The sequence below is a fragment of the Tamandua tetradactyla genome, chromosome 15, assembly GCF_023851605.1.
Source record: "Tamandua tetradactyla isolate mTamTet1 chromosome 15, mTamTet1.pri, whole genome shotgun sequence".
Classification (NCBI taxonomy): Eukaryota; Metazoa; Chordata; class Mammalia; order Pilosa; family Myrmecophagidae; genus Tamandua; species Tamandua tetradactyla.
The window spans coordinates 27,791,589-27,806,111 of NC_135341.1; the positions used below are offsets into that span (position 1 = coordinate 27,791,589).

The 14,523-nt window shown below is 37.1% G+C and overlaps 1 protein-coding gene across 6 annotated transcripts in view; it reads left to right on the forward strand.

Annotated features, from left to right (window-relative positions):
- Positions 1-14,523, forward strand: part of DNAH12 (dynein axonemal heavy chain 12) — a 313,559-nt gene that overhangs the window by 290,371 nt on the left and 8,665 nt on the right. For 5 of the 6 annotated variants that reach the window (XM_077128914.1, XM_077128917.1, XM_077128918.1 and 2 more), the window contains 5 exons: positions 1,722-1,859; positions 5,528-5,761; positions 6,049-6,237; positions 7,987-8,090; positions 9,358-9,562. In XM_077128914.1, the coding sequence (XP_076985029.1) occupies positions 1,722-1,859; positions 5,528-5,761; positions 6,049-6,237; positions 7,987-8,090; positions 9,358-9,562 (870 nt within the window). Of the gene's footprint in view, positions 1-1,721; positions 1,860-5,527; positions 5,762-6,048; positions 6,238-7,986; positions 8,122-9,357; positions 9,563-14,523 lie in introns of those variants that run through there. The other variant, XM_077128919.1, reaches the window with a different exon arrangement.

The following is a 14,523-nucleotide window of genomic DNA, read 5'->3' on the forward strand; positions in this document are numbered from 1 at the left end:
ATAACTTACTCTCATGACGACTCTTCTTTCCCTGTCTCACTATCCCCTCCCAAATAAACCCATTGTGCAAATTTGAAACTGTTGTGTACCCCAGAAAAGTCGTGCTCTTTAGTCCTCATTCAGTATTGCTGGGTGGGATAATTTTTATTGTTTCTATGGAAATGTGGTCCACCCAATTGTGAGCGGTGACTTTAGATTAGATGATTTCCATGGATATGTGTCTCCAGCCTTTCAAGGTGGAGTTGCTTATTGGAGCCCTTTAAGAGGGAAGCATTTTGAAAAAAGCTTTAGTGTAGTCAGAGCCCACACAGCCAGAGACTTTTGGAGATGCAGAAGGAAAATGCCCCCTGGGAAGCTTTATGAAATGAGGAGAGAAAGCTAGCAGACATCCCCATATGCCCTCCCAGCTGAGAAAGAAACCCCAATTTCATTGGTCCTTTCTTTGGAATTAAGGTATCTTTATATGGATGCCTTAATTTGGACATTTTAACAGTCATGGAACTGTAAATTTGCAACTTAATAAATTCTCTTTTGGGTGGTGTGACAGTGGCACGGTGGCAGAATTCTCGCCTGCCATGCCGGAGACCTGGGTTCATTTCCCAGTGCCTGCCCATGAAGAAAAAAAATTAAACCTCCAGAAAAAAAAATTCTCTTTTTAAAATCTGTCCCATTTCTGATATATTGCATTCTGGCAGCTTACAAACTAAAACACCCATCTATTCCCTAATCCTTCTCTCAGGTTCTGCTTTTGAAGGAACCCAATCTAAATGAAAAACCAAAGACAGAAACAAATGCAACCATTCAGTTTCCAAAACATTTAGAAATAGTCCCTGCATTAAGAAAACCCATTATGTGAAAATATGCAGAAAACATATGTGAATTAGGCTATTGCTCTCATTGCCAAAAGTTCTTTCCTCTCTTAAATGCTTCACCAGAGCATTCATCAACACATGCTTTGATTTATGTACAACATTTCAAGAACACATCTATTGAGTAAAGCATGGCACACTTGCATTTTAATATTATAGAAATAATTTCTACCACTGTATCACATAAAAATAGCTGGATGGATTTTTACTGGGTTTGGAGAATATTTTAAGATGGTCTAATTTAAAATACATGCTATGTATTATACTGGAAATTTGCTTGAGGGGAATGTCAAAGAGATGGGTGGCCATCCTCTAGAACATGGACACAAGCTTGGTGAGAGGCCTATGTGACTGTTCATCACAGCATGAATGTCACACATATGAAGATGCCATGGACAGATTAAATAAACTATAATTTCAAAAATGATCTCCAACTGGAAAATCACAAATTCATGTTTATTTATTAATATCATATGAGCAATCATTTTGCACCTAAAGTCTCAAGCATATGCCAGTGAGTCTAGAGGATAACGTTTGAAGGTTGAAGTTGTAAATATCTGTGAATAAGATCAAAGTTTTATTAGCCAATATTCTGGAATTTTAATAGTAACATTATTGCCTCTGAATAAAGTTTAATTTTATTGTGGCTTGTCTAGCTTTGAAGGTTTTGATTATCATGTTAATACTTTTTATATTCAATATTATTTTAGATAGTATATATTTTTTAAATGTAAGTTTGTAGAGATATACACTCAAGAATCTTATAATGAAAACTATCATTCATTTCTTACCCTTTTTATGCTGATGGAAAATCTGATCTGAATGTTTTATTGTATAATTTTGATGTTAAAGGTATGGGAGAAGTTGCTGTTTGGAGTTTGTTTTTTTCATGCCCTTGTGCAAGAAAGAAAGAAATTTGGTCCTCTTGGTTGGAATATTCCATATGGATTTAATGAATCAGACTTACGCATCAGTATCCGGCAACTACAGGTAAAATGGGAAAGGAAGTAACATTTACAGAATCTCATTATACCAGGCCCTGTGTAATTCTCTTTGCTCAGGCTAACTCTTTCTCCTAACACTGCTATTAGGTAGCCAGATAATGGTAACAATTATAACTACGGTTTATGAAGAACGCTCTCTGGATTCTTTCTGCTGCAAGAAATGGAAGAACTGATTCAAACTGGATTAAAACCATAATGAAATTTATTATTTCATATTAAAAAGAGGTGCAGAGGGATGACAGACTCCAGGGTTGGTTGATTTAGCAATGCAACAGGGTTGTCATCAAGGACCTGGTTCTTTCCCTTTGCAATGCCACCCTCAGTGTTGGCTTTGTATTCGTCCTCACTACCCTCTACACTGTCAATTCCACAATGAAGCTCTATCGGTCAACTGAGAAAGGCCATCTAATTTAAGCAGAAAAGGAATTTATTGAAATAATTTTGGGTAACTCTCAGAATCATCAAGATGGCTGGAGAACCAAGCTTAGAGATCAGGTATTTCCTGGTAAAAGTCATGTCATGTCTGGTAAAAGAATAGAGCACCACCACCCTTGCTGAATTTTAGGCTTGCACTGCTAACATACAGGCTTTGTCTACCACAGGCCCTCTTATGTTATGACCATACCCAAACAGATTCTTTGCTGTTTCTGCTTCTTTGCGCCCTGATTCTCAGGTCAAAGTCTAGAATGACTGCATCTGTGTAGCAAAGCCCAGGTCACAGGCCTAGACTTTATCTGTTAGGAACACTGGGAAAGTAAGGGGCTGGTTTGTCCAGCTTCTGTTGACTTACAATGTGACACATTTAGGTCATCACTTGTACCCCCATAGACACCACCATCCCCTCCCCTGCCAAAAAATAAATATCCACTATAAATCCCTACGAACTCAAGAATTGAATTAGGTACATTATAATTATTAATTCTAATCATGGTAACCCTGTAAGGTTGGTATTAACCCTATTTTTGAGAAAACCAAAGCTAAGGAGTGAACTTGCCCATTGGTCAAAGATTTGAACTCAGGTTTTTTCAACTCCAGTACTTTTTCTATTACTTCTGTCATATTTTACCAAATGTTTTATCATATTTATCATATTTTATCAATCCAGCTAGACAACCATAGTATATTAATTTTTCTTTTTCTTCTGTGATGAAGAGCTCTTATAACATGAGGCCTCATAAAGGGAAAAACAAAGTGTTAATTAAGCCCAGTTAGGGGCTATTAGAATTCAATCAAGTGGGTGTTTGTAAGGCTATAAACATTTAAATGTGTTTATACCAAACTTTAAAATCACAAATTACAAAAGATGATTATTTTAGAAATTTCTGATATTTTATCTACTCTTCTATTTTAAAAGGCAAGACAGACACCTTAACTGGAACAGTCTGTCAGTTTGAAAGTCCTTTCATTTACTTTCATTTTGATGACTGAAATCGGTGCATGTGGAATTGTAATTTGGTGATACTCTACATTGATTATAAACATTGGAAACTGAGAATTCTACATTTTCTGGCCAGGCCCTAAAGAGAGAAGAGGGAGGAACTTTCTTCTTTCCACAAATAATGCATTCTCCCCAAAGATGGCTTTCCCTCTCTCTCAGTCCCCCTTTCCTATCTCCTGATCTTCTCTTGCCCCTGAGAACATGGGAGTCCGGAACAAAGAATTAGGATCAGTAACTGAAAGACATAACTTAGGCTTTAATATTGCCAACTAATTCTCTGTGTAAAAAGTTACTCAAAAAAAAATTATTCCACATTTCCTAGCCTCAGGTCCTACTCTATAGAGTTATTGAGAGGTGAATAGGATAATATAAAAGCTATACAAATAGTAGTGTTACTACTGTTACTCTAGTAATAAGCAGCTAGAAATAATAAGGCAGTAGAAATAAGGAAGTATAACTGTCTATCAGTAAAACTGTGTCATATTGTGTGTGCCAGCCTCTGGCACTATAGTTTGAAATTGCTTGTTTTTATTTGATTGTGAGAGGTGCCATAAATCAGATCTTGTCGGTCTTGACACAACTGACATTTTAGGTTAGATAGTTCTTTGCTGTTGAGGATTGATTCATGCTCTATAGACTGTTTAGCAGAATCCCAGGCCTCTATCCGCTAGACATCAGTAGCACGCCTCTTCTCAGTTGTGACAACCATAGGTATTGCCAAATGTCCCCTATGGGACAAAGTTGTACCCAGTTGAGAACCACTGCCTAAACCAAGAATTATCCAAGTTTATATGAAAAAACTTGGTAATTTTCATGTCATCATTTTTAAAATAATTTTTCTAATTATAGAAGCAATTAAGTATTTATTTAAGAAAAAATCAGGGGGCCAAGCCCTTGATCTTGAGGCTTGCTTTTGTGAAGCTTAGGTATGTAGTGGAAAAGATTAGCCTGCCTGTAGGTGTGCCTTAGAGTCTCCTCCAGAGGACCTCTTTTGTGCTCAGATGTGACTTCACTCTCTCTAAGCCCAACTCTGCAAGTGAAATCATTGCCTAACCCCATGGGACATGACATCCAGGAGGGAAAGTAGCCCTGGAGGCATGGGAGATGACTCCCAGGGATAAGTCTGGCCCTGCCACTGCAGGATCAACAATGCCATCCTGACCAAAAGGGGGAAAAGAAATGTAATAAATAAGGTATCAGTGACTGAGAGAGTTCAAATAGAATGGAGAGGCTACTCTGGAGGTCACTCTTGCACAAACTTCACTTAGACATTGCTATCTATCATAACTTGCCAAACCCCAACCAAAACCATTCCAGCCAATCCTAAAGAATACCTAGGGCAATATATAAGATTGTACAAAGGTTCCATGTACTAGGGTAACTTTCCAGAAACTTAAAACCTCCAAATGGGTCCCTGAAACCTAGAGGGGCCAGCCTTTCCAAAACATCAACTAGTTCCATCTCTCTACCCCTTATTAGTGACAGCCCTTTCAACCTGAAAAAGTAAGAATGAGCATAGCCCAAATGCACCTAAAGAGTGGGAGAAAGATCAAAGGTGATGGTGGAGTTATTCAGAGAAGGTAGGGTTTAACAAACAAGAATGATTGCTGAATCATTATATTGATATTTCTTTTAGTCTCCAGTATCTTATAGCAGCTATAAATAAAAACCTAAAATTGTGGAATTGTAACCCATCCCAAACTCTGAAATCTGTTCTACAACTAATTGTTGTGCTGTGCATTGAAATGTATTGCTTTTTTGTATATATGTCATTTTTCACAGGAGAGGAAAAAAGTCATGATAAAAATATATATATTCCTTCTAGCCTCCAGTGTTCTGGAGCAGCTAAAAGGAAAAATCTGAGAGGATGTTATGGTAGCCCATGACAAACTCTGGGATCTGTCCTGTAACGACATGTTGAAGTGTGCTTTGAAAACCATTGCATTTTTCTTTCTTTGCTTTGTGTATATGTTATATTATATAATTTAAGAAGTTTTTTAAAAAAGGAAATATAGATAAGCAAAGTAATTAGACATAAAACACCAACAATCCCAGCCACTCAAGATAATCTATGATGATAATTCTTTCGATCCTTCTTCTACACCTATTTTTTTTTCACACATATCCTGTGGATGTTTAATGCTATCTTACAATGATAATGAAGTGAAAAACTATTTTGTCTAAGGTTTTCTCATTTCATTTTTCCTTTCTTTCAGTTATTTATAAATGAATATGATACAATTCCATTTGAAGCTATCTCTTATTTGACTGGGGAGTGCAACTATGGAGGAAGAGTGACAGATGACTGGGACAGACGTCTCCTGTTAACCATGCTGGCAGACTTTTATAATCCACATATAGTTGAAAATCCTCATTATAGGTTTTCTCCCAGTGGAAACTATTTTGCACCTCCCAAAGGCACCTATGATGACTACATTGAATTCATTAAGGTAACTGATGTCACTGGAAATGGGGCTAGATTTAAGTGTGAATTTTTTCTAAATGCAGATAGTGAAAATATCCCTTGTAATGTATAGATTTAGACAAGTATTATGGTTTCAATCAATTTTCAATAACTTTTGTTTCCAGTAATTACTGAAAGTTGGAAGAGTTTGATTAATCTTTTATTTGATGTTTAGCTGATTTTTAACACTTTTTTTGGTCTGCACATGTCTGCCTTTTATGAATTAACATATTCTATGAAAATGTGTTGCTTGCTTAATCTATTTTCTGGTAGAAACTTCCATTTACTCAACACCCTGAAATATTTGGATTACATGAAAACGTTGATATCTCCAAAGATCTTCAACAAACTAAAATGCTATTTGAGTCCTTGCTCCTCACCCAGGGAGCTGCCAAACAGACAGGAGCCTCAGGAAGTACTGACCAGATTCTTTTAGAAATTACTAAAGATATTCTCAACAAGGTAATTATTAGCTTAACATATATTGCTTACAATGTAATATAAATCAAAATGATATTGAAACAACAACCTGATAACTCCATTTGCCAGTGTTATGATCTTGAGCAAGATGCTTTGCCTCTCTCTGTATTAATTTCCAAATCCAAAACATGGTGGTAACTGGACTGTGTATTTAAAGGAGCTTATGTAATGCTGGAACATAGTAAATTCTTAGTAATGATACTTGTGGATGAGCTATTGAACATATGATTTATTATCATTTCCAAACAAACGGCAGTGGTCCAACTATTTTTAAAAAAGGAAATAGTCTGAACTTGCTGATTCAAGGACAATGGTTTTTAATCTATGACTTAGGAAGTGAGGAGACACAGGGTGATAAGGTCAGCACTAAGTTAACTGTTACAGCTTTTTCAAAAAATATAACGTGGCCCAATGTAATTAGCCCTATTAAGTAAAATTGAATGATACACTATAGTGTCACCTTTTTTCTATACGTCTTAAGTTCAATAAAGAACTACCAAAGGGTCTTTTAAAAAGATTATGGTCCTAAGCACAGATATTTACAACACCCTCTAAGGTAAGTAATGTAATCATCCCTATATTTCATATATGGGAAACTGAGCCTCCGAAAGATTGAACCAAGGTCCCATCTCATGAGTGACAGAGCAAAACCTGACCCCTAGTCCAATCGTCTTCAAAGCCCGTGGACTGGACCACTACTCTATTCACTCTGGTGAGTCTCCTCACTGTAAGCCTGACTGTGGCCGCTGAAGAAGAGGGGGGAGCAGCACTGTCTGAGGCCCCAAGTTGAATACAAAACAGCTTGCTTCAGCCCCTACCCTGGCACTGCTGGTGCTGCCATTTGCCTCTTCTCACTCCTGGTCCCTTACTGTTTCTGTGGTTTATTTCTGTGGAGAAAGGTTCTTGCCCATGTAGAATGATGGCTCTTACAAGATCCCTGAGTGGAATTTACTTGACAGAGATATTTGGAACTTATTTAAGGGATGGAGGTTATGCTGAGCCAAACAGCCTGTGAGTGACACCACTTCGTATAACTTAGAATAATTCTTTGCACCACCAAGGAATCCACATGAGGACAGCCTGGGCAGTTCAGGTCTCTTAGTTTGGGAAATCCCTGATTGAGAAACTTCTCACATTTCAGGAAAGTGAATCCCAAAGTCTGGGGGCCTTGATCGTCCATCCCAAAGTCCCTTCAGGTACCTGATGGCCCTCTCTCTTCTTATGTCCTCGAACCTGCCAAATTTACACAAAATTAATTATTTGATAATAGAGTAAGCTAAGCTATTTAGAGCCAGTTGATAATTGATTTGAAATGAATACATTTATGACTTATTAAAGTCAGTTTTATCAATGGAAAATAAGGTTAGATTTACCAAAATAAATTATACAACTTTTCAGAAATGTATATCTTCTGCAAAGTATCATATCCTGTAGCAGTTGAGAGTATGGACTTTGGAGTCAGATATGTGTGGATTCAAACAGGCCACTTTTTGGCTGTATGCCCTTCAGCCAATCACTTCTCTGTATTTCCATTTCCACATCTGTGAAATAGAGACAATTTTGCCTAAGTATGTTATGGTAAGGATTAAATGAAATTAAGTATGGAAAGCAGTTAGCACAATGCTTCACACATTGTAACTTTATAATGTTAGATATTATTGATATTTAGCCAAGTGAAAGGAATAATCCATTCTGAGAATAATTTGTGATATTCAAAATCTATTCTTTTAGCTTCCAAATGATTTTGACAAGGAAGCAGCCCTTTTGAAGTATCCTGTGAAATATGAAGAGAGCATGAATACTGTATTAGTACAAGAAATGGAAAGATTTAACAAGTAAGGATCTATATCACCAGTGATTCAGAAGGTACCAGAGTTAACAAAAAGACACATTGGTATTGAATTAAAATTTAAGAAAAGTTTATCAAAATCTGCCATTTTTCCTTTATTTTTTTTTTACTTTTTTATTTTTGAGTTCCATAACCTTCTGCCTCAGAAAAGAAGGTATCTTTTATAAAGTAAAAGTGATAATGAAAAAGACAACTACTTTTACTGGTTAAAATATTCAGTAATCACAATTTCTCACCCATTCATTACTATTCCCCTTAAGAACTAAAGACAGAATGAGTGTTAAGCTTGGCCTATGTGTAGTCACACCTTTACCCATTTTTCTGGCCACCTGATACAACACACCTCCCTTTTCTTCCTGAATCCAGTCTAGATTGACCAGGCACCACATGATAGCAAACAAATTAGTTGCTTTGGATTATCTCATTGAATTTTCTGCAACTCAATACTGGCTTAAGGAATGAAGAATTGTTTTATCTATAGATTTTCTAAAGTGCTTCTGTTCAATTTGATTTTCAAGACAAGTTGACATTTTTAAATAGAGCATTTTAGAACACTATGTTGCCTGAATTTATTCAATATTTCTTATGCAAAGATCATATATTAACATACTATCTCTGAGTGCTTAGGCTTGTAGCCTGAAACCCTCACTACAAGTACATTTATGGTATTTTTAGCAGTTTAGGTGTAAGTGGGAAATATAAGTATTTGCAAGAATATAAATGAATATACATTTATGTTTTATTTTTGTTTTGCTTCTTGTTTTTAGGGGGTGCATGGGCCAGGAATCAAACCCGGGTCTCCCACATAGCAGGCAAACATTCTACTGCTGAACCACCTGTGTACCCTACTTTGTTTTTAATGCAGTGTTTTCCAAGTTTCAGCCATTGCACACACATCTTTATACTTTTTCCCATATTTACATGTCACCCATGGTATTAGTCATTTAGAATTTTTCCTTAAATGATTCTTTGTTTAAATAGCCTCGTCCTAAGCAATAATACCCAGAAAGCATCATGTTTGATGTGCTAGTTACTATTTTAAAATATGTATGTAACAATTAAAATGAAAAATGTTCATCCAAGAATCACCTGAAATCATCTCACATACCCCCAAGCGGGAGGTCAGCACATCTGGGAAGCACCCCCATAAGGCTGTGAACAAAATTCTTGCAATTTCTTCTCCTGGAAAGACTATATATATATTGATATTTACTAGCATATATATGTTGATGGCATAATATTTTTCATTCCAGCTTAAGTAAAACTATACGTAATACTTTACGAGACCTCGAGAAAGCTATTAAGGGTGTAGTCGTAATGGATTCCACACTGGAGGCCCTCTCTAGCAGCCTACTTATGGGAAAGGTTCCAGAAACATGGGCCAAACGATCCTACCCAAGTCTTAAACCTCTAGGAAGTTATATCACAGATTTTCTAGCCCGGTTGGAATTTTTACAGGTAAAAGATTTTATGTATATATTAAATATATAAGTATATAACTTTTTAACTAGGAAGATGCTTAAAATTGTCTGTGGTCACTTGAAAGCCTCTAGGTAGAATGGAATGTGATTAATAGGTTCATGGTAATCTAGCAAAAATTTTAAAATATTGGAAATTACACACATTTCAAAGTACTGGGTAGAAATTTTTAAATCTACTGTACCTGGACACAAGTAACGTGACATTTTTATTTCTGAGAATTATAGGTTTGTGTTCTCTGAGATCAAAATTTAACATTGTCTTGTGATTTAAATACTGACTACTAAGTCAAGGAAAGAATCCAAGGCTTGGATTTATCAATGATTGGCTATTGTCTTAAACAAAAAAAGATGAGTGCTTTGAAACCCAGCATTCTCCCCAACCCTCCTACGTATCCCATTATCTGTAGTTTATATATATCTGAAGGGTGGAGAGAGACACCAAAAAATACTGTCTTTTGAATTTCACATACTTTCTATTATCTGTCAGTATTTTGCATTTTGTTACCCAAAAGCTTTGGTTGTTTCAAAGTAGAAGCTACCATTAAAAAGGTCAGTGCTTGTGAAGATGTGGAGAGACAGGCTTTTGCCTATATTCCTTTTCAATTTTTGCAAATCTGCTAGATCAACTATATCTTGTTTCAGTGTGACTTTCTTTGATTATTAGTGACACTGTGCTTCTTTTTGTCTATGTTTACCATTTATATTTTCTTCTGTGAATTGACTATTCGTACCCTAGGCCCATTTTTCTTTTGGACTATTTTTTAATAAAATGATTTCTGGGATCTTTTTATGTAGATTATAAATTTAACAAAAGAAACAGTATAGAATACAAGTGTTAAAAGTTGAGACTCTAGGGGGGGGCCGCGGTGGCTCAGCGGGCAAGAGTGCTTGCCTGCCGTGCCGGAGGACCCCGGTTCGATTCCCGGCCCCAGCCCATGTAACAAACAAACAAACAAACAAAATATAATAAAACAAGAAAATGTTTAAAAATGTTTCCCTTCCTTCCTCCCTTCCTTCCTTCTCTGTCTTTCCTTCCTTTCCTCCCTCTCTCTTAAAAAAAAAAAAAAAAAAGTTGAGACTCTAGAAGAGTTGCCACTTACTGGCATCAGTTTCCTCATCCATAAAATGGGCACATCATAGTGTTGCTGTAATGATTACATGTAAGAGTTCTTTCAAAGCAGGTGGGCCACAGTGGCTCAGCAGGTAAGAGTGCTTGCCTGTCATGCCCGAGGACCCGGGTTTGATTCCTGGTGCCTGCCCATGTAAAAAAAAAAAAAACAGTTCATTCAAAGTTCTTAGCACAGCCCCTGGTATGTGGTAAACATTTGGTAAATGAAGAATATTCTTTTCATACAATCAGAAACTGTTGGATTTTATCAAATTTCTTTTCAGCATTTATTGCTGATGATGTGACTTATTTTTCTTTCCTTTAGTGTAGTATTGCCTTGAGTTATATCACTATATTTCCAAGTACTAAACCATTGTTGTATTTCTAGAAAAATACCTTTTAGTCAGTGGTTTCTTATTCTTTTAATGGATTCTATTTGGACGTTTTAGGGTTTTTGATATACTTTACCTAACCACTCTCCAGAAAAATTATTCAATTTGTATCACCTTCAATAGTGAATATGAGTGCCGAATTCTCAGTCATTATTGTTCTTTTTTTTCTCTGCCAATTTGATAGGTGAGAATATCTAAATACAGATGATCCCCTAGCCATGCCTGCAGCATGTCATTGGCTGCTTCCTTTACATTAGTATGTACCACTAATGCCTCTTTCTGTCCCTTATTAAAAGCATCTGGCATACTGTTTATTCCATCCTCCCCCTGCCACAGTCTTAATGTTTATTTTTTATACTCCAGTTTGTTTTCCAAACTTTTCTAAAACCTTTACTGGAATTGCTTACTCTTCCTGTATATAGTTTTGTTCCTGAACAGCCTTTGAAAAGTCTTAAGCTTGGTCTCTCTGGAGGGGTCCTGGCACAGTGTTAGCTAGCATAGTCTCCAGGACAAATTCCTTTTGTTGTTATTATTAATAAGATGTTCACATCTAACGCTATACTTCCTGAAATTTGAATTGACCCCTTGGAGTCATGCCATTTGAATTAATAAGAAAGGTTTCACTCATTATCAGGCAGCTTCTCTCAGCTTTTCATCACAATTTTTCCCCTGAATCAGTCTCCCCCATCCTCTTACCCTTACAGAAACTGTACTGTTATCGCATCATCTATCCTCATCTCACAATTCCTCACCTCCTAATGGTTTTTCCCCTCACCCCCCCACATGGGCAGGCACCAGGAATCGAACCCCAGTCTCTGGCATGGCAGGCTTCCTAATGGTTTTTAAGTTAACAAATTAACCACGAATCATCTGAGTTTTCTTTTTCTTAATTTTCTCTTACCATTCATCCTATATACTCTCCCTTTCTCCTTCCTGTGCCATTTTTTTTTAAAAAAGCTTTATACACACTGACTATAACCCCCAGTCAGATCCTAGGTCTAACAAATATTATCTGTATGACATGAGGAAGTCACTAATCTTTCTGCACCCGAGTTCTCTTTCTGTAAAATGGAAGGAACAAGATCTAACTGTGTGGACAAAATGAGGTAAGCATATAAATCGCTTAGCACACTACCTGGAATGTACTGAGCACTCGGTAGATGCTATTTAATTCAGAGAGTGTTACTACCACACAGACCCATGATGTTAAATGAAGCCCTGGCTGGGGTGAGGGAGCTTCTTCCATATGCACGCCTTCTCAGTTCTTGGAGCTCATGTGGTGGTGCTGGTCCTTTCTGGTTTGTATCCTTGTTCACCTCTATCTCTTTCTCTACCTCTTCTGGATCCACCAGCTTACAATGTCTCCAACAACAGACCATTCTCTTCTTCCAGGGACCACAGCTCGTTTCTTCCCATGATGTACTGCTCACTCAGATACAAAGTTCATTTCATTGTATTCATCTGTTCCTTCAATAAATATAAATCGGGATCCCACCTTGTCCAAGGCACCTCACTGTGTGCTCTGGGAGTACAAAAATGATGACAACATGAATCATGCCTTCAAAACTGTCTCTTGTCTACAGGAAAACAAGCTATGCATGTGAAAAATAAAAAATAAATGAATGTAGTGTAGAAAGGGACATGTGATAAAAGTAAAATTCTCTGGGGATTTCAAAGGGAGAGAGTCCTTTGGCTCAGGAAAGCAGGGTTTGATTCATGGATGAAGTAGCATTTGAGCTGCATCTAAAAGGATAAATGGTTTTGTACACTGCAAAAAAAAAAGGAAAAGACTTAGAAAGAGACATGTGGGATCACAGGCACTGTATCATTTAGTATTAATTGCAGTGCAAATAACAAAAATGATTGACACAGGCAAAAAGAAAGTTTGTTCCTTTGTGTAACTGAAACATCCCGGGGTTTAAGTGGCTTCAGTGAGGATTCAGCTTGGGGTACAAACATGGTTACCTGTTCTTACACTTCATCTTTTGGTTCCATTCCTTCTGGGTTAACTCCATTCTCAATGAGGTGGTAATCTGATTGCTAGTAAGATAGTAAATCAACTTTAGCCTCATATCCGCATAACCTCAAAGAGTTGAAAGTGAGTCTTTTCCCCAAAAGACCCAACAAAAGTCTCTGCATCACTCTGATTTTAATTGGTTTGCATATCCTTTCCTGAATCCGTTAGTATGAATGGAAGGATGATTGGCCAAGCATGAATCACACACCCAGCTCAGAAAGCTGGATGGAAATCCACCACTCGAAGTACCTGGACTGAAAGTGTAGGAGAATTCATCCTCCAGACAGAAATAAGAGTCACTTGAAGAAGGGCAGAAAAAGCAACAAATGTCTACCCAACATAGAGTAGTGACTAGCAAATAATCTAGTCTGATTAGAATGTAGGATACTCAAAGATTATAAAAAGGGATAGAGCTGCTTGTCTGATACCTGCTATAACATGGATGAACCGAGAAAACATTAGGCTAAATGAAACAAACCAGACCCAAAAGGCCACATATTTCATGATTTCACTTATATGACATCTCTAGAATAAGTAAAGTCATAGTGACAGAATATGGATTAGAGGTTCCCAGGGGGCTGCAGGAAGGGAGAATGGATAGAAGAGATCTTCTGTTTGGGGTGATGGAAAAGTTTTGTTGATATATGGTGATGATAGTAGCGTAACATTGTAAATGTAATTAATGCCATTGAACTGTGCTCTTAAAAATGGCTAAAACCACAGATTTTATGCTGAGTGTGTGTGTTACCCATATTTAAAAAATATTTTTAAGGTCGCAGGAGAAGGATACATATGGAAGTACAGTTTGGGGCCAGCTTGCAAAGTTTCTTGAATGGGAGACTAAGGAGGTTAAACTTTAATTTGGTGGGTAGTGGTAAGTCTCTGCAGAATTGTGGAAGATGCTAAACCTGATAGAAACAATGTGTAGTGGGTCTACTTTAGCAACATTGTGCTAAGTGTATTGAGCAAAAAGGCGGGTGGGGGGGGAGGGAAAAAGCAAGGAGAGGACACAGTAGTACAGAAAGAAGTCTGTGGGTGGGGGCAGTGGACATGAAAAGGATTAAGGGACTAGAATCATATGAGGGCTATAGTTAGACAATGTGTAACTATAAAAAGTAACTAAAGTAGGTTACTTTTAAGTGGGAGAAATAATGTGCTAAATCCCCAAATACTTAACATTTGGATTTTTGCAGAAGTTCGAATATTTCAAACTGTGTTTCATTCAGATTAATGTTCACATTAGTTTGAATTTCCAAGTAGAGTAACTGGAAGGGAAGAGGGGTGAAAGGAAGGTAGGCTGTGTGTTTGGTAGCAAGGAATAGGGTGCTATGATGGGAAGTGAGATAATGTTTGCATATTGACTTGGCAACACACACATAAACCAGAATCAGGAATTGACTATGTCATATGACTCTTGTGTA